The sequence below is a fragment of the Hoplias malabaricus genome, chromosome 6 (genome assembly GCF_029633855.1).
Source record: "Hoplias malabaricus isolate fHopMal1 chromosome 6, fHopMal1.hap1, whole genome shotgun sequence".
NCBI classification, from domain to species: domain Eukaryota; kingdom Metazoa; phylum Chordata; class Actinopteri; order Characiformes; family Erythrinidae; genus Hoplias; species Hoplias malabaricus.
In genome coordinates this window covers 44286908-44314686 of record NC_089805.1, presented here as the reverse complement: position 1 = coordinate 44314686, position 27779 = coordinate 44286908, and the positions used below count along the sequence as shown (strand labels likewise).

The 27779-nt window shown below is 39.0% G+C and overlaps 1 protein-coding gene and 1 pseudogene across 1 annotated transcript; both read left to right on the top strand.

The window, feature by feature from the left end:
• Positions 1–2359: 2359 nt before the first annotated feature.
• Positions 2360–7263, top strand: LOC136700229 (perforin-1-like). Its single transcript, XM_066675512.1, has 3 exons — positions 2360–2387; positions 2496–3031; positions 6102–7263. Exons 2-3 carry the CDS (start codon positions 2499–2501, stop codon positions 7261–7263), a joined length of 1695 nt encoding a protein of 564 aa, XP_066531609.1. The 5' UTR covers positions 2360–2387; positions 2496–2498.
• Positions 7264–17913: 10650 nt separating this feature from the next.
• Positions 17914–27779, top strand: LOC136700228 (perforin-1-like; annotated as a pseudogene).

The following is a 27779-nucleotide window of genomic DNA, read 5'->3' as shown; positions in this document are numbered from 1 at the left end:
ATTGCTGTGCGTAAGGGTCAAGGCCGTAAAGTTCTACTGGATGCTCGTGATCTCCGAGCCCTTAAACGTCACTGCACCTCAAACAGGAACGCCACTGTCAAGGAAATAACCCCTGAAATTCTACAGTGCAAAGAGGAAGCCATTTCTAAGCAAGCGCCACAAGCTCAGACATTTGCACTGGGCCAAGGGTCTTTTAAAATGGAGTGTGGGAAAATGGAAGACTGTTCTGTGGTCAGATGAGTCACGATTCGAAGTTCTTTATGGAACACTGGGACGCTATGTCATCTGAACCAGAGAGGACAAGGATAACCCAAGTTGTTGTCAATGCTCCGTTCAGAAGCCTGCATCACTGATGGTATGGGGTTGCATGAGTGCTTGTGGCATGGGCAGCTTGCATATCTGGAAAGGCACCATTAATGTAGAGAACTATGTTCAGGTTCTAGAACAACATATGCTCCCATCTAGAGGTCATCTCTTTCAGGGAAGACCCTGCAATTTTCAACAAGATAATGCCAGACCACATTCTGCAGCAATCACAACATCATGGCTACGTAGGAGAAGGATCCGGGGACTGAAATGGCCAGCCTGCAGTCCAGATCTTTCACCTATAGAGAACATTTGGCACATCATAAAGAGGAAGGTGCGACAAAGAAGGCCCAAGACGATTGAACAGTTAGAGGCCTGTATTAGACAAGAATGAGAGAGCATTCCTATTTCTAAACTTGAGAAACTGGTCTCCTCTGTCCCCAGACGTCTGTTGACTGTTGTAAGAAGAAGGGGGGATGCCACACAGTGGTAAAAAATGGCATTGTCCCAACTTTTTTGGGATTTGTTGACGCTATGAAATTTTGAAACAACATACTTTTCCCTTAAAATGATACATTCTCTCAGTTTAAACTTTTGATCTGTGATCTGTGTTCTATTCTGAACAAAATATTAGATGCTGGCACATCCACATCATTGCATTCAGTTTTTAATCACAATTTGTTTAGTGTCCCAACTTTTTTGGAATCCGGTTTGTATGTTATATGTCCTGTCAATCTCCACAACCTTAAAAAAAAAAATAAAATAAAATAAAAAATAAAAAATAAAAAGCTGGTAATAATTAGCATAAGTGTCAATTTCTAGAGATTATAATCCTTATTTTTTAAGCAGAGAGAGAATGGGACACGATAGCAATACTTAGGGTGGTCATTTTTTTCATATTTAGCCATAACCATGCAACTGTTGTTGAACATTAATACATGAACAGATACTCTTTAAGAAAACAACTAACAAATGTGTGAGAGAAAATTGTGTATTCAAACAATATTTTCCACAATTATATGTCATCAACCACTCATAATTATCTGTGATATGAAGCACAATTCTGCTTATTATGCTGCATTTTGTTTGTAATTTTCACTTTCCTCAAAACCCCTAGAACATAATTGCGTTAGCAGTTAAGGTAGAACTGGAAATTCAGAGACATCAGCATTAATACTACCAATATTTTATGATTTTATGGAGTAAAGTGACATAATGCACTAAAACTACATTAAACTATAATAATATAACATACTGTATCTCAGTTTTTAAATGAGAAAATACTGACATTTGTGGTTTAATTTTGTCACTTGTGCTGACATTTTACCGAAGATTCACAAAGCATTCATAACCTTTTGTTTGAAGTGTCTTGCAAATAGCATAATATTATAATGTAATAGCATAAATAATGTAATGTGGTAGCCCACTCTAAGGTGGATTTTAACTCCGATCTTGTCATCAAGAGTTAAAACAGAAATAATGCTATCAGAAAATCCAAATCAACAAAATGAAAATCCAAACTAATTAACAGACTTTCCCAGGAAAATATGTGTCTCCGTGTACATGTTGGCAGAGTGTCTGAGGCTGAGGCTAAAGCATCGTAACCAGGGAACCTGCACCCACAGAGTTTCTTCCCAGCTGTCCTTTATCAGATTCTAAGAGACTTTTTTATGCCACATTTACATCAGTAATACCCACTCTGCTAGAAAGTCTGCTAAGCTGCTTTGTGATAACTCTAGTTATAAATAGCATTTAAAAAATGCATTTAACTTTCATTAGATTTTAAAAAAAGGGAATCATTCTATTTGATGGTTGTTTTATTCAAATACTTCTCAGAATATAAATGTAGTAAAAGAGATTGTCCAAAATGGCTCTTTTGTTCTGAGAAGTAAATTATAAATAAATAATATTATTTACTTGCTCAATGACTTATGAGAACAGTCTTTATGAAACAAATATAGAAGGTCTGATGCATGTCAAAAAATTAACCAAGGAAGTCCCACCCTTTACCACTAGAATTTAACATGAGAAATTTGGTTTTGCATGACACACATCTCAGATAAAGATACAAGATACAAAATGTAAGTAAGTTGTGAGAAAATCTCTTTAACAGGACTCAATCTAAATATATGATATTAAGTACTGTGGAATTTACTGTGGAGTTTTTATTTTTTAATTTCTGATTTCAGAAGATGGGGCAGATGTGGCACTGTCTTGTGAGCAGCTTGATCTGCTGTTCTCTGCTGTTCTTGGTCAGTGGTGAAGAAGAGATGGAACTGGGTTCTCCAGCAAACTGTAAAAAAGCTGACTTTGTTCCTGGACATAATCTCGGTGGAGAGGGCTTTGACGTTGTGAAGATGGAGAGAAAAGGGTCATATGTCATCAACATGGAAAAGTGGGACATAGGGAATGGCAGTTGTAAAATGTTCAACAATCCGTATCTAAATAACGTGAAGCAGAAGGTTCCTGCTGCTGTAGTGTTCTGGAGGACACTACCCAAGTGTTCAATGAAGGTTTCCAGCAAGATCTACGAGTCGAGTGAAGCTCTTGTGAAAGATTCCACCTCATCAATCAAGAATAACTGGACAATTGGACTTGATGTGAAGTTTATTGCTTCTGAATCAGTAGGAGGCACTCATTCCCGTGAAGCACGCTTCGGTATGGAGAAGTCAAAGCAAGACAAGTTCAGCTTCACCAAACACCTCGTGCAATGCAGTTCCTACACGTGAGTTATTTTTGTTTGATATAAAATGAAGTAATTTAATGAATGGTATAATACATTTAAGGTGTCATGTTTTATGCACAATTACTATTAATTTTCTGAATACAATATATTTTAAAATGAAGTAGATTAGATGTTATAGAGCATTATTTCATAATTTTTTAGTATTATTTTAAACTGAAGTGTTACATAGAACAAAATATGAAATGTTCCCCAATGTTCTATATAAACTCATTCATACATTTACAAGACGCTAAAATAACTAGCACTGAACTTACACACAATTGAAATGTGGCTCTAGCAGTGGTGTCATTAGAACCAATTTACTGGGCTATGTGCCCCTAAAGCTTAATTAAAGAGTAAATTTGTATAGGTATTATTTAACACCTATAAGGCAAAATTATGAAAGTCCCATATTTTCTACAATTTACTCATTCATAAAGTTGCAGGAGGCTGAAATAACACCACTAATTGAAGAAAAATGAACTAAAGAGGAGTGGTTGGAATCAAATGAAACTCTGAATGTGAGTGTAATGATGACACATGAAAGTGATCATAATATTAGAGTGACAGGATAACTTTATAGTGGAACACTATACAATAGAAATTAGGCTCTAGAAACGATGTGACTAAACCTATTGTACTGGGGCATTTGCCCCTATAAATTTTCTGCTGTGTCCCCATTAGAATCAGTCCAGTAACCTGTCAATGGATAACTCTTTACATTAATGTTCGCTAATGAGTCATTAATTATATAATGAATAATGATTAATTTCCCATTATATACTCAGTAGTTAACATTATATGTTATTAAGCATTAACTGTTGCTTAGTAACTGATTAATTTACTAGGCATTAGTAATTAATGGAACTAGTAATTAATAGGTTAGTTTATATCATATTACTCTTTATCTGTCTACTAACTGCTACTTACTCCATTGTTAATTAATTAGTAAGTACCTTCATTTATATTAAGAAGTAACATAATAACTTACTAGCACTTATGCGTTAATGCTGCTAATTATTTGAAGTAATCATTAAATATAAGTAAATATACTACATAATACTATATATAAGTTATATATATAACTTGCATATAGTTATGCACTATATAAGTGTTAAGTTCATTCATTCATACACTGTTGGACATGCTTAGAGCATTTACATGATTTATAAATTAAGTGCTGTTTCAAGCTTTATGCTCAAATCTCCACTTGTACAAAAGTTTTATGAATTCGATGAAGAGCTTTCCACACCTTCATATCAAAGGTAGCAAAATCCACCTTTTTTGCTTTGGTAAATAATATCTTTTACTTTATTTACATGATTATATAATTATACACAATTACATTTTCACCATGAATCACATCAAAATAATTAATTTATCTTAAAACTTAATTGCTTCTTTACTTATATTAATCATTAATTACATATTAAAATCCTCTTACGTAACCATTGATTGGTTATTAAATTCCTCTTACTTAACCATTGATTACTGCAATAGGTGTCCCTCCAAGTAAAGTGACGACATTTTTCATTAATTATACATAAACTAACGTTTAAGTAATGGCTAATATATCTTAATTGTTATTTACAAGTTTTTTGTCCCTCGAAGAGAAGAGGATAATAAACATATATTTACTTTACAAATTTACTCAATAAACCCAACAGAATCAAGGTGAAAATATTATATATTAAATAAAAATATGTAAAAAAATTTCAGGTTAAATATTCATTATTAACCTGAGAAAATGCATGGCCTGCAATAGGAGTCAGCCATAGCATGCTACAATTTCTCATTCCTTTACTTTGTTGTAACTACAAATATACTGGTATAAAACATCTGGATATATGCACCTAGCAATATTACACATCATTCTTACCAACATTAAATGCAGTTTACACAACACAAGAGCTAACATAAAAACTTAATATTTCCATTATCAATATTTAAGCAACTTTCATACAGACATGAATATTATAAAACTGATAAAGGGCAACTAAGAAATAAGTTCTTCTTGTATTTGTTTAAAAAATAAAGTAAATACTAATTTCCATGAGGTTTACTATACATTTTTCATTTCTCATGAATGAGTGACAGGAACCTGGATTAAGAAGATTAACAAGCTTTGACCAGGCCATTTCCAAAGCTTGAACACCTCAATTTAAAAATAATTGCTTCGGACCTGAATCCACTGATCATTCTCAATGGTCGGAGTGACTTAGTTGTCACATAAATTCCGATCTGACAGATCTGACAGAGTCACATTAACACAGATTCAGCATGGATTCGATCACTATACCACATTTGAAAGTGGCCCAAATCTGATTTTCAATATGTTAGATTCAATGCAATTTTTGCTGGTCACACAGCCACACAAACACATTTGTGTAACATATGAAGAAATAAGATTTGGGCCATTTTTACCTGTGTGAATATAAATTCTGCGAGCCACAGTACAGCAAGTAGTTTAGAAATGCCCCTGGGCTCTACAACCTGTTGGGTTGCCTGGAAACATAATAAGATATGTTTGGACATGGAGGCATACAAATTCAACATGGCACTGTGAGGCAAATTTGCCCTGATGTTGCAGCTGGGCCTGTAGATCCTGCACACTTATAGTTTGCTGGAACTGGCATCCCAGCTGGTCCTATAAGTGCTTGATTGGCAATAAATCTGTCAGCTTGGCAGGCCAGATATTAAAGTGCATTATATAAGCATTTTGAGCAGTCGGCGATGAGACACAAAGAACACTACCCAAAAGAAGTTTTAATAAGGTTGAGAGGGGAAGCATTGCACACACGTGGGGTAAGACGCAGTGCCTAATCAGACCACACCTATAATTATGTATATCCCCCCATGAGAGCATGAAAGTATTGCAGCATTCTGGGTGCATTATATTTTTTGTCAATGAGTGTATATAAACATGAGTGTATAAAGCATTTTCCAAGTTTAGACCAAAGAACTAAGTTAAATTATGTTTCTGATTTTTACTTGTAAATGAACCAGTTTATTTATATTACAATATTTGAATGGAAAATTAAATATTAAGGCCTTTGAATTTCGCTCACAGGTACCAGGTAACAAGTTCACCCTCACTTCATCAAGAATTTATTCAGGCTGTGCAGTCTCTTCCAAAAAACCCTAATTCAGAAGCCTATGAAGAAATAATTGACAGGTTTGGCACACACTATATCACAAATGTGGAGCTGGGTGGGAAGATGAAAGCAGTAACAGCAATCAGAACCTGCCAAGCAGCAATGAACGGCCTCAGAGACACTGATGTCAAAGACTGTCTGGAGGTGGAGGCATCAGGAACATACAACTCTGCAACACTGAACACTGAGAGCAAACACTGTAGAGACCTACAGTCCAAGATGAAGACCAATGAAAAGTTCAGCTCGATGTTTAGTGAGCGACAGACAGAGACTGTAGGAGGAAACATCAATGGTGAGGATCTCCTCTTTTCCAGCACTTCACATAAAACAGCTCTGAACAATTGGCTGAAATCACTGAAGACCATCCCAGACGTGGTGACGTACAACCTGCGCCCTCTGCATTCAGTTCTGGGTGAAAAACACCATGCCAGAGCGGGCCTGAAGGAGGCTGTAGAAAAGTATATTCTTAAAAATACCTTGAAAAATGTCTGCTCCGGGTCTTGTAAGATAGGCCACAAGAACAGTGCCAGGGATCGCTGTGCTTGTATTTGTAAAGCAAATCAAAATATAATGTCCAATTGCTGCCCACCTGAAAAAGGCCTTGCATCACTGAGGGTGTATAAGCTCTATGCCAATGGTTTATATGGTGATACCTGGGGCAAAACTGAAGCAGTTGTACAAGTCAAATACAGGAACACAGTCAGACGCATTGCAGAGATTACTGATGATGATAATCCCCGCTGGAGAGAATCATTTGATTTTGGTCCTGTCAGATTGTCCATGAGTGAAAGTCTTACTTTTGAAGTGTATGATATAGATCATACCTTTAACAATGACCTTCTGGGAACATGCTCATTTTCTCTGAGAAGTGGAGTTGTGAGTGATGAGTGTGTTTTCACCCACGGCACCTTCTTTTTCTCCTATTCTGTAAAATGTTTTCCAAGTCTTGAAGGTTCAATGTGTGCAGATTACAAACCATCTCCTATGGCTGCCCCTCTGGCCAAGATCTTTCAATCCAGAAATGGCATTCTGGATAAAGACATGTGGAAGCTCCAGAATTACATTGATGCCACTTAAAGGGGTATAATTAGCATGTCAAAAACATGTGCATGATACTAGCTTAGCTCATGTGATTTGTTTGGCAAACTGAACATTGTAGCTTTTGGACAGCATAAATATAATTCCTCTTCATTCATTCATTCATTCATTCATTCATTTATTGTCTGTAACCGCTTAACCAGTTCAGGGTCATGGTGGGTCTGGAGCCTACTCAGAATCACTAGGCGCAAGACAGGAATACACCCTGGGCTGGGGGGGGGGGGGGGGGGGGGGGGCACCAGTTCTTCACAGGGCGACACACAGACACACACACACACCTATGGACACTTTTGAGTCCCCAATCTATCTACCAACGTGTGTTTTTGGACTGTGGGAGGAAACTGGATCACCCGGAGGAAACCCACGCGGACACAGGGAGAACACACCAACTCCTCACAGACAGCAGGACTTGAACCCACAACCTCCAGGTCCCTGGAGCTGTGTGACTGACACTATATATATATATATATATATATATATATATATATATATATATATATATATATATATATAAATAAAGACATTCTGAACTTCTACATATGTGTGTGGGGGACATATTATGCAAAGCTAATTTTTGCATGCTGTTGTCTTGGGTTTTACTTCTCCTATAAACACTCCAAGCATGAAAAAAAATCATCCATCTGTTTTCTGTGAATCAGTTGAAAGATTTTGGTGTCAGGAATCATATGCTTCTACCTACCATTTGGATGGCTCCCCTATTGTGATGTCACTATAAGGACATTTGCATAAAACCACATTGGCACTACCCTTCACCTGCCAATCCCCACCAGAGCCCCACAAGATCCGCCATTTTGGTCTGCTGGTTTTACAAGTGGGTGGGCTGTTGCCAGTTTATTTGCATAAAAGTGACAGCCCTTAAACAGCTCATTCTGAAAGGGACTGAAACTGGCAAAAATACAGCTGGTGTGATCTCTTTATATGAGAGTGATTTTGTGCAAAGAACTTCATGAATATGGTTTGTATCATCCATAGACCTATTCTAATAATATGTCCCCTTTAATATATATCTTGTTTTAGTGGCATCCTCTCCTTTGCTGTACTGCTTGATTGCCCTGCATGCTGTGCTTTGGTTTTATTAAAGCATTCAAAAAAGACAGACCTGAGTGAGTTTTCTTCCTTCAGAGAATTTTCATGATTCACATTTACAATTTAAAAACTGGGAACAGATCTCACACCATACTGCAGCTAACGGAAAAGCAGCATTTCATATGAAATGAAGGCAACCAATCAGAAGTTTGTAGCCCATATACTGCAGCAATGCCTTCTACTCTGGGAAGGCTTTACTTCAGATATTGGAACACTGCTGCAAGGATCTGATAGCATTTAACCACAAATATTTGGAAAGTTGTCTAATAAACAGTAATCATGGAAATGCATCTTGTGTCCTTTTAAATCTATAATGTTACATTTGACCTCAAATAAAGTTATGATCTGACAGGAGAGACTGACTCTAGTTGTGTTGGGAAACATAATGTATCACCTTGAATGATAGCAAATACATCTTTTATAAGAGACTGTACCTGTTTGTTAATAGCACAGCAAACTAATGTAATATAAACTTAGCACAAAGGTAAGTGAATTTGTGTTTGGTAGATTATTTCTTTGTTGTAACAATGCTTCTTGGTAATAAATCTTATCAAGTTGGAAATCCTGTTAATTTCCCTAGTGTTCCAGTGTTGCCAGAAAACACTCATCTTCTATGTGAGCAAGCAAATTGTAATGTATGGTAAAGAATGGTGTGAAAGAAGTATCCAGAGTGATATGAGCAGTGAGGTACAGGAGCAACAATTCCCATGCTAAAGGGAAACTATGATCATAAACTTCAATTAAAGAAAATGGCTTAAACCTATTTGTATGTGTGTGTGTATGTATATATACAGAGGTTGGACAATGAACACCTGGTTTTAGACCACAATAATTTATTAGTATGGTGTAGGGCCTCCTTTTGTGGCCAATACACCGTCAATTCATCTTGGGAATGACATATACAATGTCATTATGTATATGTATACATATACATTATATACATATACAATGTCATATACAGTGGTCAGAGGGATTTTAAGCCATTGTTCTTGCAGGATAGTGGCCAGGTCTCTACGTGATGCTGGTGGAGGAAAACGTTTACTGACTCCTGCAAAAACACCCCAAAGTGGCTCAATAATATTTAGATCTGGTGACTGTGCAGGCCATGGGAGATGTTCAACTTCACTTTTATGTTCGTCAATGTCTTTCACCAGTCTTGATGTGTATTGATGCACTGTCATCCTGATACAATGTTTCCTTCAGGATACAATGTTTGAACCATCGGATGCACATGGTCCTCCAGAATGGTTCACATCCTTGGCAGTGATGCGCCCATCTAGCACAAGTATTGGGCCAAGGGAATGCCATGATATGGCAGCCCAAACCATCACTGGTTTTGATTTTTGGATACAATCCGGGTTAGCACCCGAACATCCCTTTCAGACAGCTTCCTCTTGCATCCACAGTTAATCCTGTTGGATGTGTTTTGTCCTTCTTGGTGGTATGCTGCCATGACCCTGGATACAGTGGCTCTTGATACATCACAAAGACTTGCGGTCCTGGTCACAGATGCGCCAGCAAGATGTGAACCAACAATTTGTCCTCTTTTGAACTCTGGTATGTCACCTATAATATTGTGTGCATTGCAATATTTTGAGCAAAACTGTGCTCTTACCCTATGCTAATTGAACTTTAACACTGCTCTTACTGGTACAATGTGCAATTAATGAAGACTGGTCACCAGGCTGGTCCAATTTAGCCATGAAACCTCCCACACTAAAATGACAGGTGTTTCAGTTTCATTGTTCAACCCCTGTATATATATATAAATGAAAAGCACGCTATAGTGGTGTTATTAAGTCGACTTTGGGGTAACTGTTGTGTGTGTATGTGTTGTATTGTTAGATGTTCAAGCTTGGTTTGTGATTTGGAGTGTTAGGAGGTTCTGTGTCTGAGTGTGTGTGTGTGAGATTGTGCACTAAGAAGATTAAAAGGTTGCTCCTCAGTGGGTATGGTGCTTGTGTGGAATTTTAAGTGATATATAACATAGTGGATGTGAGTAAATTTGTGGAGCAGTTTGAATGCTCCTTGATTGCAAAAGTTTGACAAAAGAAGAGTCATAATTTTTGGGGTCATTAACTTGGCCAGTGGACTGGATGTTGGTTGAGGGTCTTGGAAGGTGTAGACTGCCATAAAGGGAGATTTAAGAAAGGAATCTAAGGGAAATATTTGTGTATAGAGAGTGTGTTGGTGGAATGGTGTTGTTTGGTTGGATTTACTGTAGAGCTTCTTGGGTGTTTATTTGGGCTTAGCAAATTAACATTTATTGCTCAGATAAAAGGGTTTAATCTTATAGTCTCTGGTGTCTAGATCTTTGTGCAGTACCTTTAATTTATAATTATTAGCGAACTAATGAGTACAAAAGTACTACTAATATTTGAATGTTGGAAATTAAATTAAATTCTGAAAGTTTGACAATAGAAATTTAAAACATACCACTCAAATGGTTGTTCATATATTGAAGTATAATTTACAAGTATTAGAATAATACTGATATATTAAGTTTTTAAGAACCTAAGGGATGCAGTTATGTGACAATGTCACTCAAGATGTGTTGAAAGAAGTGTGGAGTTAGCTGATCATATAGTTGGTTTCTAGATGTTTCAGTGCATAGTAATTTGAGACTAAAATATAACCAGATGGAAAGGACTTATATGTTGAGGATGCATTCCTTCTGTTTTCTTTGCTATCAGTCACTCTCTGGTCCCTTACTCATTTCATTTAGTCCTTTCTGTGTCATGCCCCGGTGGCGCAGCAGGTAGTGTCGCAGTCACACAGCTCCAGGGGCCTGGAGGTTGTGGGTTCGATTCCCGCTCCGGGTGACTGTCTGTGAGGAGTTGGTGTGTTCTCCCCGTGGGTTTCCTCCGGGTGCTCCGGTTTCCTCCCACAGTCCAAAAACACACGTTGCAGGTGGATTGGTGACTCTAAAGTGTCCGTAGGTGTGTGAGTGAATGTGTGTGTGTCTGTGTCGCCCTGTGAAGGACTGGTGGTTCCCACCTTGCGCCTGATGATTCCAGGTAGGAATCATCCTACCCCCCACGACCCTAAATTGGATAAGCAGTTACAGATAATGGATGGATGGATGTGTCATGCCCTTGTCCTGTCGTGTCTGTTTTCCCTGCCATGTGCTCTCTTAGCACATGGCTCTGTTTGTTATTGTCCATGTCTCCGCCCATGTGCCGTCTTTTGTCCTCCTCCTCATCGTCCATGTCTCATTTGAAGTCCTGCCCCCTTGTTATTAGTCTCAGGTGTTCTTGTGTGTATATAAGTCCCTTTGTCTCTGTATGTTTGTCAGTCGTTCATTTCATTCCCCAGCGCATGTTGTTTAGTCCTGTAGTCTGGCTGTTGCTTCTCATTTCACTTCCCAGGTCATGTTGTTTCTTGTTTCATGTTGTTGTTTCGCTTCCATTTTTTCCATGTCATGTTGCTCAGTCCTGTTTTTCTGTCTCTGTCATTTTTGTTTCCATGTCTAGTCTGTCTCAGCTGTTCCTTGTTTTGTTTCTCCATCATTGTTTCCTCTTGCTGTTCCTCATTTAGTTTCCTCTGTCACTGTTTCCTCTCATTATAGTGTTTGGCTCTCTAGACTGTGTGTCCCATTTGCTTTAGCGCTCTGTGTTCAGTCTGTCCAGCTCTCTGTATTTAAGTCTAGTCTGCTTAGCTCCCTTTGTCTGTCTCTATTAGCTCCCTGTGTGTTGCCTTTCTGTTCAAGTCTCTTTGTTTTGTTTCCTTCTGTTTGTTTTCGTGGTCCTTTAATTCATTTTCTACTGGTGTTGTGTCATTTGCCCTTCTGTCTGTCTGTTTCTCTCCACCTTTGTTTTCTGCTCTTGTTTTTCCATCACCCAAATCTGTCTGTTTAGTTATATGTTGTTTAAATAAACATTGTTGTGTTTTAGCGTGTGTCCGCCTCTGTCAGTCCGCTCCGTGATCCTGACATCCTGTTTAGAAAAAGAGGGCTTATCCAGGTCCTAAGTCAACAAAGATACTTGCCAAAGCTTGTTTATATGAAAAAATAATAATGATAATTTTACAGTAAAGAATTGAAAGACAAAAATGTTAAGAATGGACTAAAGTTTTGCATGTTTAATTACCAATAAGTAAGCTCAACATGTTAAATTCCTATCTGTCTGTTTCCCTTATCTTGTGGGTTGTATGAGAGAGACAAAGGAGATGAAGGCAAAGGAGATGAAGACAAAGGAGACGAAGACAGCAGCAACTGACCACAGCCCGGCAGAAGAAGGGATACTGAAGTCACTGCAAGCAGCTGGATCATGTCTGAACAAGGCCTGTATATGTTTATCCACAGAGTCTTTCACAAATACCTGCATTTCATAATATATATAAATCAGTGGCGGATACTGGTCTTTCAAGGAGGGGAAGCTCAGTTTCGGCCTACATCATAAAATGTGTCAGTTTATTTATATGTAAATTCTACCCTCCGTTCCTTTTTAAGAAAATGCTCTGTGACCCTGTCGTAACAATAAGGCGTCTTTTCCATGGACTTGACTAGTGTCCTCTCAATGGCCAGCAGAGCTAGGCTGCTTAAACGGCCTTGGCCCATGTGAAGTATGTCCGCCTGTGCTCCCACGGATCTTTACACCAAAGGATCGCTGATTCGCTCATTTTGCTGTCAATCAAAAAGGGATTCAGCCTCAGACAGATCATCCAATCATGATGCAGAAGCTGAGCGTCCGGGCCAGCCGGGGCCAGCCCACTGCCCCATAGACGCTGAGCGTCCGATGGGCGGGACAAAGCCCAGCATTTATCCAATGACTCGTCTCGTTTTGCTGCACTTCGCTGCTTCGACATTGAACTCTGTGGACGCACAGCATCCACACTGTTTTAATCACTGTGAAACTGCGGGAATGATTGAAAAATTATTGAATGAGAAAAGCCGCATCTTTACCAGTGATAAGAAGCTGATTCTGAACAAAAGTTGAGTGCGTTGTAGTGCATATTTATTTAATGACATGTACACACAACAGTATATATATATGATCACTTATGTTTTTACATTTTAGGGGAGGCTGAGCTTCCCTTGCAGTCTCAGAGCAATTGCCACTGATGTAAATATACTCATATTGTCATTATTGCTGATACTCAATTAGACTGCTTTTACTTTTAGACTACATTAAGAAATTTTTCAATTTAGGCTTAATTTAAGGGACTATATGACACTTATGAAAAGAAAAGCTTGGCAACAGGTTGACTCATGCAGTTCATTTATTAAGAGAATATACTACTTAGGTATATAATTCCATTAAGAGTTGTAATAGATGTTTTAGCAAAAAGTTTGTTCTGATTAAGCTGGAGTTAACTGAAAGTTTAGTATAGTGATTTTTGCTGTTTTCAGGTGATCAGATCCATTAATTACTTAGTAAAGGGTATTTAGTAGTGTGAATTTGCATTGCATATTAAGGTTTGATTTCTCTGAAGTTGGCAAACTATAATCGGGTAATTTCTGCTGATACAGTGGCCAGTGGCATTGCAGAAATATCTGCTAAATTTTATAAGCGATGGCCTAACATACACCAACCATGGCCGGTAGAGGGGACACTCAACCCAGATGTAATTAAAGCTATGGAGGTACTTGTGGCTACATACAAATCAGGGCAGGGAGAAAAGCGTAGGGAACAAAGGCCAATAGAGCTTGGCATTCTCCAGTTGTTTGAAGAAGGTAGTCAGAAACTGAAAAAGGCTGCAAAAGAAAAGAGGGAAAAAGGTGCGTAAGCAATAGGTCAGCATACCAAATTGCAGAAATAAATGTACCTTTTTCACATGTGGACTCACCCCCACCTTATGAGAAGGAAGCAAAAACTGAGGAAATCTATCCTCAAATTCCAGTAATCAGTCAAGAAAGAAGCTATCACGTCCGTGATGAGGATGACTACGTAATAGAAGCAGGACAAGCAGAGTATCACAACAGTATCCGAGTTCCAAAAGCAAAAAGAGAACTCTATGTCTGCAGGCTAAAGGAGACCTGAGAATGAGAAGGAGGACCGTTGGAGATGATAATGATGTAGTGGAAGTTATTTTATTAATAATGAATTAATTCATTTTGCTAAACTCCATGTTTGGGAGCCATTAGATAATATGTAGTGTCCTTACCTGTCTTAATTTTAGCTTAGACAAGTAGGTCATCTTCACATATTATACAGCAGAATTAGCTAGAATTAATTATTAATGAATTATGCTCATTGACCCGCCGTGGGTTCTTGACTCTGAAATTGAATCTGAACTAGAAATTAAAATGACATACAAGAAAGGTGCACACACAAACAAATAACCAAGGATTGGTTTTATCACACAACTGGTTTATTAATTGTAATATCAAATAAGGAATATTAATTAAACATTCATATAATGAAATGGATTACAGTGATATATGAGGGAACAGGGAGATTAATATGAGGGAATTTCTCTATGATAATTATTACCCTAAGTTCTAAGAAAGGCTATTGTTTATCCCAGCAAGCATTTCAATACCAACCCATGAGCCACGAGAGACATGAGACCATGTGACCTTACGTATCCGGAGATGGACAGGGAGCTGGGATAGCTGGGAGCATGTTGCTGACGTGCAGTGCTTTCCTGCGTGGGCCTTGTAGCGTTGCAGACATGGGCGTTCCTTTTCTCCCGAGGCGTTCAAACGCAGCCGTCAGAGCTAGTGGCGTTCTGAAGGTCTCTGTGGGGATTCTTCGTCTTCGTTGATCTGCCGCCTTGTGAGAGAGAGAGACACGTCCATGCAGGTCTCTCCTGGGCAGGTTTTTCCTCATCTCAGAAGGTCATTGTGAGGGTGCATGCGGCCTTCTTTCGTTGTTGCTGGTCCAGCGGCGTTGTTGTCCTTTTTAGGGGCAGAGGTCTAAGGTTTCCATGCTCTGGGTGTGGCGTTGAAATTTAGCTAGGGTTAAACTATAGTATTTCTTAATCTATAGTTTCTATCTGGACAACATTAATATAGAAAAATCAGTTCTCTCTGGACCACGAGGGGCTCAAGACTGTTCAAGAGAGCCATGAGAGAGCCTATGCCTGCAGAGACGTCTGCAGAGCAAGAGAGCTCTCTGACTACCCCATCTGAGAAGCAGAACCTATCTGTGTGAGTGGGTTTTACCAGAGTTTAGAAAACTGCCTTTAATACCAATTGGATAAGATTGGAGCCTCTCTTGCTCCTGATTGGCTGCTTCTCATACCTTGGTAGTGACATCACATACAATTTAAGACCCATGACAAGACAAAGGCTTAAAAAGGGACCATCTCCTTTGAATGAATCTCCAAGATTTTGAATCATATATTTGCAATATAAAAGATTAGATGTTAACACAAAGTAGTATTATTAAGACAACCGTGTTCTACATAATTATTAACCAACTACACACATAGTATGTGGTTACCTTGGTTCTACACATTCATTTAAACAAAAATGACTTTAAACATAGGTAAATGAATCCCACCCATTTTGATAGTCCAAATGGAATTAATTTCAAACAGTTTTGCACATATGTAACTTGTTTTCCATGTAAGAACTTTGGGATGTTTGAGTCTTTTAGAGTAAACAGTCTTTAAAAAGGTGTAAGAGGACATGGGATAAAGGTGGGTCTGTGTGTCTCTCTACATTTTTTTCTTGACCCTGGGGGTCCTTAAGTCATAAAAAAGGGTCTTTGGAGGGGGTTTTACCATCCTGCTCTGGAGGTTTATCTCACCTTCCATCTGCTTGTGTGGAGATGTCTCTGAAACGAGCTAAAGTTTGTGTACTTAAAATTAAAACTCTCAAAGTCACAATTTCTTATTAGGAATTAATACACATTCATCATATCATACTACAATGATCTGAGTGTCCAGGAGGAGATCATGGGTGGATATGACCCAGCAATTAGACGAATACTGTCTAAGTTGTCTTTTTGGCTTAGAAAGCCAAAAAGCACTGGAGACACAACTGAAATAATTGGTGATATATAAGGAAGAATTAAGAAATGAAGACATTAAAAAGTCTGAAAGACCATATACATTACGTCCAAGAAAAGGGAAGACATTTGAAAAGATGTGTTCAGTGATCGTCCGAGGACATCATGGAAAAGTTGCCTACTCTGCAAGATGGAGCACATCCGTGGATTTCAAAATTGGAAGAGCTTCTGGTGGGAACGTAGCCTGCCATATGGGACATAAAGAGACTTTTAGCAAATCTCCTGGGGTTCCAGCCATGGAAGAAATTCTACAGGAAGCGGGTCTAAATCGATATGTAGGAACTGCTGTTAAGGATCCAGAGCTGTTTTCTGCAAAAATAAGTCAAACATGGAGAGCACTAAAAGATACATTTCCGACGAATGTTCACAACTGAAGATATCCTGATTGAGCCTTTAGGAGAGGAAGAAAATCCGAGAGCCTATGTGTCAAGACCCCATCAGGTATGGAGAAATGTGACAGGAAATGACCCAGATTTAAATCAAATGGAGCAGTCAATTTTGTGAGCCAAATTACAGAAGGGACCGCCCTTACCAGTGAGAAGTAAACTGGCAGAAGTAGTGGGTCTTGGAAGCATGGCAAAGAGTGTTTAAACAGATCATATAGCCCATCAAGTGGAGCTATATCGGAAAAAGGAACATGATCAGAAAGCACAGGGCCTAGAATCTCTCAGAAAACTGAATCAAATACAACTGGTGGACAACAAGAAGAAAGAAAAGAACAGGCTTTAGTTATGCAAAGTCAGCCTTCAACTCAGCTTCCAAATCAGCCGGTACCACAATCTCAACTGAATCAGACACAACCTCAAGTGAGCCAGTCCACATCGGATGTACCAGTTGCTTTCTGGCCACAGCCAGTTTTTAGTCAGGTGCAAACTTGGAAAGGAAGAGGCGGAGGAAGTTTAGATAGAGGAAGACCAGGACATTTTCATTTAAACTTTCAGCAGTCTCCTGAAGTGTGCTACAATTGTGGCCAGTTTGGTCATTTTGTTTGTAAGTGCAACAGTCCAGGAGGAAACTTCAGAAGAAATTAAGAGGAAGATTAAAAAAGAATATGATTTTTGATTATGTTGTTAGCAAGTGTGCAATTTGCCTGGAAATTAATGTTCAGAGGGGTCCAATGCACAAATTAGGTTATAATAGTATAATAAAAAAACAAATAGAAGATAAATACTAGTTGTTGTGGAAAATAATTTATTATTTAAGCCTGAGGTTTGTCTAACAAAGTAGAAGCTCAAACTGTTGCCAAAGTTTTTGTGTACAGAAATCATAAGCAGGTGGGAACTTCTCATTCAGATAATGAGAGTTTGTGGATAAAACAGTGAAATTAATTTAGCAAAAAAATTGGCAATTAATCAGTGCCTGGGTCCAGTATACTATCCAGAAAGCCAAGGGATTTGTTGAATTGTGTTTTGAAAAAATCAGATGATGTTGCTATTTGTGTCTGTTATTTTTGCAAAAGATACTGGTTGTTGTTTCTTTCTTCCAAAATGAAAGGGGGGAAGAACTCTAAGGGTGAATGGTTGTTCGATGTTCTGATGTACTTCAGGGATCCAAAAATTCAAAAGAGGGCAATAAAACTAAAGGACTTTGAAACAGAACTGTGGAAACTTGATCAGATTCAACGTCTTCAACATTACATCCAAAGGTAATACTGCTGAAGCACTGTGGAGTGACACAGTTTTATGTGTTTCTTAATATTGAATTGTTTAATTAATTGATAATTTTTTGGATATTGATAGAATTTTGGATGAGTGATACTTAAAAAAAAATTAACAACTGTTTACAATGATGATTGACTGATGCAATCTAATCTGTGTAAATGTACAGGAATCTCAGATTTTTCTCAATGACAGGGATATGTGGTTTGTCAGGTCCATTGAAAGGTCCGATGGGTCAAGCAGCCTGAATTTGGACACTAGTTTGATTTTATGTTCTGAGGTTTCTATACACATTTACTTAAGTCCCTACACATATAGTAATTTAAATTGGACAGGAATAATTTTAAGTGATCGCTTGGCAGCAGGATCATGAGATAATTTTTCCTGACTAGAAAGTTTCCCAAGAGATTCTATGCAAGGTGCTTAGTGAATATTGGGTGCCAATTTTGCTCCAGCAAGCTGTGCTGTCCATTTACTCTGAGTCGTGTTTGCATCCTCAGCAGTAAGTCAAGCTTGTACAATGTGTACATTGGACTCAGTCAGGGTTGTGCCTTGCCTCTGCTTCTGTTTCTGATATTCATGGACAGGGTGGTGAGGCGCCCCCTCCAATGTGTATTCCTGCCTTGACTGTAATGCAGTCATTGTATCATAACATCATGGTTAAGAGAGCTAAGCTGTAAAGCAAAGCTCTCAATTTACCAGTCAGTGTATGTACCCACTCTCACCTATGCTCATGAGCTCTGGCTAATGACAGAAAAAACAAATTTGCTTATACAACTGCTGAATGTGTTATAGCCGAAGTTGCATATACATTTTAGGCATGTATTTTCTGTTCTGTAATGGAATGCTTTTTAAAAGTAATCCTCCCCACACTGTCCTGGACTTATATAATTGTTTTTATAGTTATAAAGTGAAAGATTACAAATATTCACCTCTCTATCTGGAGAAGGTGATGAATTGAAGCTTTAGGGAACAGAGCTGGACTTTAAAACCACTATTGTACTTGTAAAGGTACATTTACACTGGCTAAGCTTTAGTGACAATGTCACAGTTGAAGTAGGATGAGGAGCTGGACGTACACGCAAGGAAGATTTATTAAACCAAAACTAAGGCAAACACCCAACAAACAGGAGCAAGGAGGCAAGAAAACAAACAAGAACTCAGGGAACATAACTAGAACATAACTGTGATCTGGTGGTAATGTGTAAGACAGCAGAGAAAGAAACACATCTACACACACAAGAACTGACAAGGGAACGCTGAAACAAAGGGACTATATATACACAGATCACTGATAAGGAACACCTGGGGACAATAACGAGAGGGCAGGACTACAAAGGAGACTCAAATGAGAGGGTGGGGCTAAGGCGGGACTAGGGCGGTGACAGGAAGAATAAACAGAGCCATGTGCTAAATGAGCACATGGCTAGGAAAACAAACACAGGACATGACAGACAATACTGTACCTGTACATTTTTTTTCTCAGATTTTAGGAATAGCAAGTGTAATGTGCTTCATATTTTCTCATGCTAGTAACTGGAATCTTTGAAGACAATCCCAGATGTGGTGACGTACAACCTGCGCCCTCTGCATTCAGTGCTGGGTGAAACACAACGTGCCATGGTGGGCCTGAAGAAGGCTGTAGAAAAGAATATTCTTAAAGATTCCTTGAAAATTGTCTGCTCTGGGTCTTGTAAGATAGGCCACAAGAAGAGTGCCAGGGATCACTGCTTGTATTTGTGAAGCAAATCAAAATATAATGTCCATTTGCTGCCCACTGGCAAAAGGCCTTGCATCACTGAGGGCTTACAACCTCTATGCCAAGAATTAATATGATGATGCCTGGACCAAAAACTGATGGAGTTGTACAAGTGAAATATGTGAACACACTCAGACACACTGCAGTTATGGAGAGAGTTTGGTCCTGTCAGATTGTCTATGAATGAAAGCCTCACTTTTGAAGTGTATGATGCAGATCATTACTAGAACAGTGATCTGAAGGGAACATGCTCGTTTTCTCTGAAAAGTGGACTTGTGAGTGATGTGTGTGTTTTCACTCACGCCACCTTCTTTTTTCTCCTATTCTGTAAAATGTGCTCCAAGTCTCCAGGGCTGTGACCAAGATCTTTCAATACAGAAATCCAGAAACCTTTCACTTAAAGATATGTAATTAGCAAGTTAAAATCGTGTGCATGATACTTGCTTAGCTCATGTGGCTTGTTTGGCAAATCAAAAGGTTACTAATGGAAACAAGCTCTTCTGAAATTCATCCATTCATTCATTATCTGTAACTGCTCATCTAATTCAGGGTCACGGTGGGTCCAGAGCCCACCTGGAATCATTGGGCACAAGGCAGGAATACACCCTGGAGGGGGCGCCAGTCCTTCACAGGGCAACACACACACACACACACCTACGGACACTCGCCAATCCACCTACCAACGTGTGTTTTTGGACTGTGGGAGGAAACCGGAGTACACGGAGGAAACCCACGCAGACATGGGGAGAACACACCAAACTCCTCACAGACAGTCACCCGGAGCGGGAATCGAACCCATGACCTCCAGGGAGCTGTGTTGACTGCGACACTACCTGCTGCGCCACCGTGCTGCCCCCTTCTGAAATTGTAAATGGAAAATGTAAATATAAATAATTGGATTTTATCTAAGAACCATATTCAGTTCTGACATAGATTTGCATCTTTTCCCCACCACTCAATCACTTCAGAGTTTACTCCATTCAGCTCACAATCACCTTAGAATTTAATCCTTCAGCTCTTAATCACCTCATAATTTGCTCCCCTTAGCTCACAATCACTTAACAGTTTACTTCCCTTGGCTCACAGTCACCTCAAAATTCACAATCACCTCAGAGTTCAGATTTCACTCCCTTCTGCTCACAATCACTTCAGAGTTTACTTCCTTCATCTCACAATCACCTGAGAGTTTATTCCCTCGGCGAACAATCACCTGAGAGTTTACTCCCCTCAACTCACAATCACCTCAGAGTTTGCTCCCCTCAGCTCACAATCACCTCAGAGTTTGCTCCCCTCAGCTTACAATCAGCTGAGAGTTTACTCCCCTCAGTTTACAGTCAGCTCAGAGTTTACTCCCTCAGCTCACAATCACCAGAGTTCAGTTGGAGAACAAGCTCTTTGAAAAAGGAGCGAAGTATAAATTTCAAGTTCAGAGGATGTTGCTATTCTCTTACATTATCTGCAGCACAGGGATTACTATGCCTGGCACCAAAGTCTAGGCTGTAGTCAACTGACCCAAACCCAGCACTCTGAAGCAATTTCTAAGCTTCCTGGGATTTGCCAAGTTCTATAGAAGATTTTTCATACCTTTAGTGCTATCAGCGAACCCCTTAAAGCACTTTGAAGTGCTTTGGGGGCTCCAAAAAACAGTTTTTAACTTTGGCTCATGTACTGTAATCTCCCAGCCCTCAAGAGCCTTTTATTGTTATAAGGCATGTGGCTGGGACAGGTTTGCCTGCTAAGCCACTCCTGGCCAACAGAGGGAGTCATAAAACCACTACACCTTAACTTGAGGCAATCAGCTCCACCTGGTCCTCTCTTATTTAAGGGAAACCCAGACCCATTTCAGTATTAGGTTTCTTTTTTCAGTGTGTGTTTTCAGTGTGTGTGAGTTCTTGTTTCCTTTTCTCACTTCTGTTTGGGAAGCCCTTTTTTGCCTCTTTCATTTAGCTCAGTTGTTTTGGGCTGATCAGTCTTCCCCTGACATCCTAGGTTTTCCCTTTTTATTATCAACAACTCATACACCCACCCAAGTGCTGCAGTGGGTTTTCAGATCTCTTATAAAACAACAGTTTTCACTTTAAAATTTCAATTTTAGAATCACTCTTCCTAGCTCTCTCTTTGCTTTCAGTAGGGTTTTGTTTTGTTTGGGTCTCTGTGTTTTGATTGTCTGCACTTGAGCCCATTTCCCCATGCAGCTCACTGTTTTACATTAGTCTGCAGAGCATCTTATGAATAAATATCCTACAGACTGGTGCAGCCCAAAACTCACTGGTCCACTCACCTACAGGTACTTTTCCATGTTACAACAATTTGAGAAAAACAAGAAAACAGAATGTGTCAAAAGTTTGGACAACTCAATGATTTTTCTTTGTTTTTTATTATTTTCTACATTGTAAATTTTGCCAGACCACCTACCTGGCTGGCCAAGAAGAGGTATTTTCACTTACTGACTGATTGGCTCCTAATGTTGAAACACACATGAATGATTAGGAAGTGTTAGTTCAGCTGTATTTTAGAGAGAGAAATTAAGGTGGTGCTACAACACCGTCTGTTGTTAGTTCAACATATTTCACATGTCAGTTTGTGAACTAAATCTGAAACCATTCAGCGAGTGTCCACCGACATAAACTGGTTTGGAAACGAGTTTGTTCCCAACTGGAATCAAAGAATGGGACGATCTTCAGCACAAACCATGGCTGAATAATAGGAAACAACACAGGAACACCCACAAGTTGGTGTGCTCCAGGAGCTGTGTTTGACGTGACACCATGGACGTTGCCCAGGACCTTGGCTCAGCATAAATTAGTTCACAAACTCAGGACGGCTCTCAACTCGGCAACATTTACACAGTATCATATCTCACAGAGAGAAGAGGACAGTTGAATTTGTCTTATTTTACGTGAGTGTGTGTCTTATTGGTGTGGAGACATTTCATGGCATTAGTATGTTTATAAATCTCCATAGAGCCTCACACACCCACATTTAAACTTTTATTCTGACCAGTTACAATTACTAATTGCAATTCTTAAAATCAACAAAATGTTTTTTGTCTTCTTTGTTCTTTTTGTGGTAGATCGTCTATTTATCTTTAAATATTTCTTCATTAAGTTACTGTATTTTCTGTACCACACACTCACAATCAAACCATATGTAAACAAATACCTCTGTGACAGTTGCTATATGGCTAATGTTGGTCCGGCAAAACTAGGCTTGCCTAGATTCTCTTTGCTCTTGTTTTCAGTGAAGCATTCACAGCAAAACCAGAGATCAAAAAAGTGTGAAAATGTCACACCTTTACTCTGAGCTGATACAAATGTGTGATGCAAGGCTGTGTGAAGTGAGTGATCAGAGCAATGCAACAGAGTTCATCTCTGCAAATGAACTTTGTGCAGCTTTATGCAAATGAGCAATGACACATAGGAGCAGCCTCAGTCCTAATACAAAGGATTGAAATTACGTTACTCTTCTCTCCAAGATGCAGTAACATTTGACAAAAAATAGACTAAATTCAACTAAGCTAAGTATATAAATATATGAAAGTGAACAAACAGGAGACAAGTGCAGGACAACAGAAGACAAGTGCAGAACATAAAATACCAGCAGCTCACTGAGAGACATACATGAGACAATGGGACACTGACTGAAGATAATAACCTGATTTGGAGGTAGGATACTGGATGTACAGGACAGAGTAAACAGTAGTGCAAGATAATTGTATAGCAACTAAATAAAGTGAACAAGTTCATACCGGTTCTATTGAAAAATAGAATCAGTTAGGTCTGATGAGGAGCTTAAGTGACAGTACCAATATAAACAGACCCGGTGTCAGTAGTGCAAATACCGGGATATGAAGCCTGGAGGCTGGTTAAAGTAGTTGAGTGCCTGCCTGATTTTCAAAGTCACAGTTGGGTATAGGTGGTAATTCATGAGGTTGCTGAGTAGTGTGTGTGTGAGCAGTTCAGCATTCTAAATCATCACTGAAAAACTTGGCTAAGTAATCAGTTGATCAGAGATCATCATGATTGGTTCAAATTGAGTGAAATAGTTTTTTCTACTAATTTCTGCTCATTGTTGCTTTGGAAGAAAAATGCTAAGAGTTTGAAAATCTTATTTACTCAGTTTGTCACATTTTCAAGCCTCATTATCTCTGTAATAGAGCGCATACTGAATAAATGTTGCATACTCTGGCTGAACATATGTTAGCAATTGCTCCTTGTAAAGAAAGAGTTGTACTTGAGCATGAGGTCCAATCAAACCTGCTTTTCACCAGATCTCAAACGAAATTGCATCTCAGTAGCATAGTGAGGTAGATTACATTTTTTTCCATTTTCTGTGTAAATGCAGCATTGTCTAGCTGTGCTAATGCACTACTGCTGTCAATATGCATTCATGGCATTTAGCATAACCTCATAGCAGAGTCATTTCTAAATAATACATTTATAATGTAATTATATTCCAGTGATAGATAAGAACTGTTAGTGTAATGTGGTGTGCTTACCCGGATGGGGAAGCCCGGCTTGCCATGTTAGTCAGCAATATTATCCACAACACTACAGTAGGTTTTTCGAGCTTTTCCATTACACTGTTCTTAACAGGTCTGCCTTGGCTACAGCTCACACTCCTTATTGTGTCCTGTTAGCTGGAAATAAAGATCAGAACAGTTTCATTGCCAAGCTGAACTTAATACTCCATAATGAACAGGTAAAAACTGAATTTTACAAATTGCGTTATAAAGGAAAACAAATTTTTCTTGGACATACTGTAACTATTCAGATCCTTTGATATGACACATACATTTTTGCTCTGAGAGCCTTTTGTTTCTCTTGATCATTTTTGAGATGTTTTTATATCTTAACTGGAGTCCACTGGGGTAATTTCAATGGATTGATCATGGTTGTAGACATTCAAATAATAATAATAATTTTTGCTGAGTGACATGTGGACATGTAAAATCCAATTTGAGTCACATATATGTGGTTTTAGATCTGATACATATTCATGGGTATGTGACATAATTGGTCAGATCAGTTTTCGTCTTTATGTCGGTATGCATGCACCTAAATGTCACCAGAGCTTAGCTTAGCGTGGTGTGTTTGTTGATATACTTCACATATCCATATATCCTCTTTCTTACTGCTTTACTGGTTTGTTTCTATTTTAACTAAAGATGGGGTTCCACCTGTGAGTCTTAGTTCCTCTCTGTTCCTCTTGGTTTGTTCTCATTTTCTGAATTCACTGCAATTCTGATTAAGGTGAAGTGGTTACAGAATATGGCCAATGCTAAGACTTGACAAGCAAGTAGGGCTAATAAAATGTAGATATGGTTCATATGTGTGTTCATTAGAAGAGCTCCACAGACTCCTGCAAATATTGCTTAGCATGTATAGTGTGGTTTATACATCAGTGTGCATCTTGAAAAAATGTCTAGAGATGTCAACCAATAAACTTTATGAAATCAAAACCTCACTAAGTGTATAACCATAAATAGGCAATGATAAATGTCTGACACATGTTAAAGATCAAAGGAAGTCCCACCCTCTTCCAGTATTTAACCTGAGACATTGGGTTTTACATGATTCATATCTCAGATAAAGTTACAAGACACGTAAGTGATATAGATTAAGATTCATCCTGTGGACAAAACACAAGTGCCTTGATCTGGTTTATAAATGCTTTGGGTGCCATAAATCTCAAAAGATCTTTTCTCTTGTTTATTTAGGAAATTACCTTTTTTTCATTTCAGATGATGGGGCAGATTTGGCAATGTCTTGTGAAGAGCTGGATCTTCTTCCATCTTCTGTTCTTGGGCAGTGGTAAAGAAGAAATGGAACTAGGCTCTCCAGCTGACTGTGAGCAAGCTGACTTTGTTCCTGGGCACAATCTCGGTGGAGAGGGCTTTGATATAGTGAAAATGGAGAGAAAAGGGTCTTATGTCATTGACATGGACAAGTGGGACATAGGGAATGGCAGCTGCCACCTTGTTAAAAATGAGTACCTAAATAACGCGAAACAGAAAACTCCAGCTGCTGTGGTTTTCTGGAGATCACTCCCCAAATGTTCAATGAAGGTTTCTAGCAAGATCTACGAGTCAAGTGAAGCTCTAGTGAATGATTCTACCTCATCAGTCACCAATAACTGGAAAGTTGGACTAAATGTGAAGTTGCTGGGTTCAGTATCAGAATAATTTTAAGTGATCGCTTGGCAGCAGGATCATGAGATAATTTTTCCTGACTAGAAAGTTTCCCAAGAGATTCTATGCAAGGTGCTTAGTGAATATTGGGTGCCAATTTTGCTCCAGCAAGCTGTGCTGTCCATTTACACTGAGTCGTGTTTGCATCCTCAGCAGTAAGTCAAGCTTGTACAATGTGTACATTGGACTCAGTCAGGGTTGTGCCTTGCCTCTGCTTCTGTTTCTGATATTCATGGACAGGGTGGTGAGGCGCCCCCTCCAATGTGTATTCCTGCCTTGACTGTAATGCAGTCATTGTATCATAACATCATGGTTAAGAGAGCTAAGCTGTAAAGCAAAGCTCTCAATTTACCAGTCAGTGTATGTACCCACTCTCACCTATGCTCATGAGCTCTGGCTAATGACAGAAAAAACAAATTTGCTTATACAACTGCTGAATGTGTTATAGCCGAAGTTGCATATACATTTTAGGCATGTATTTTCTGTTCTGTAATGGAATGCTTTTTAAAAGTAATCCTCCCCACACTGTCCTGGACTTATATAATTGTTTTTATAGTTATAAAGTGAAAGATTACAAATATTCACCTCTCTATCTGGAGAAGGTGATGAATTGAAGCTTTAGGGAACAGAGCTGGACTTTAAAACCACTATTGTACTTGTAAAGGTACATTTACACTGGCTAAGCTTTAGTGACAATGTCACAGTTGAAGTAGGATGAGGAGCTGGACGTACACGCAAGGAAGATTTATTAAACCAAAACTAAGGCAAACACCCAACAAACAGGAGCAAGGAGGCAAGAAAACAAACAAGAACTCAGGGAACATAACTAGAACATAACTGTGATCTGGTGGTAATGTGTAAGACAGCAGAGAAAGAAACACATCTACACACACAAGAACTGACAAGGGAACGCTGAAACAAAGGGACTATATATACACAGATCACTGATAAGGAACACCTGGGGACAATAACGAGAGGGCAGGACTACAAAGGAGACTCAAATGAGAGGGTGGGGCTAAGGCGGGACTAGGGCGGTGACAGGAAGAATAAACAGAGCCATGTGCTAAATGAGCACATGGCTAGGAAAACAAACACAGGACATGACAGACAATACTGTACCTGTACATTTTTTTTCTCAGATTTTAGGAATAGCAAGTGTAATGTGCTTCATATTTTCTCATGCTAGTAACTGGAATCTTTGAAGACAATCCCAGATGTGGTGACGTACAACCTGCGCCCTCTGCATTCAGTGCTGGGTGAAACACAACGTGCCATGGTGGGCCTGAAGAAGGCTGTAGAAAAGAATATTCTTAAAGATTCCTTGAAAATTGTCTGCTCTGGGTCTTGTAAGATAGGCCACAAGAAGAGTGCCAGGGATCACTGCTTGTATTTGTGAAGCAAATCAAAATATAATGTCCATTTGCTGCCCACTGGCAAAAGGCCTTGCATCACTGAGGGCTTACAACCTCTATGCCAAGAATTAATATGATGATGCCTGGACCAAAAACTGATGGAGTTGTACAAGTGAAATATGTGAACACACTCAGACACACTGCAGTTATGGAGAGAGTTTGGTCCTGTCAGATTGTCTATGAATGAAAGCCTCACTTTTGAAGTGTATGATGCAGATCATTACTAGAACAGTGATCTGAAGGGAACATGCTCGTTTTCTCTGAAAAGTGGACTTGTGAGTGATGTGTGTGTTTTCACTCACGCCACCTTCTTTTTTCTCCTATTCTGTAAAATGTGCTCCAAGTCTCCAGGGCTGTGACCAAGATCTTTCAATACAGAAATCCAGAAACCTTTCACTTAAAGATATGTAA

Bases quoted from the DNA above. Each gene is read 5' to 3' on its own strand.
- LOC136700229 (XM_066675512.1), top strand. From the start codon at position 2,499: ATGGGGCAGATGTGGCACTGTCTTGTGAGCAGCTTGATCTGCTGTTCT. The intron at 3,032-6,101 runs GTGAGTTATTTT...TTTCGCTCACAG, and splicing joins GTGCAATGCAGTTCCTACAC to GTACCAGGTAACAAGTTCAC.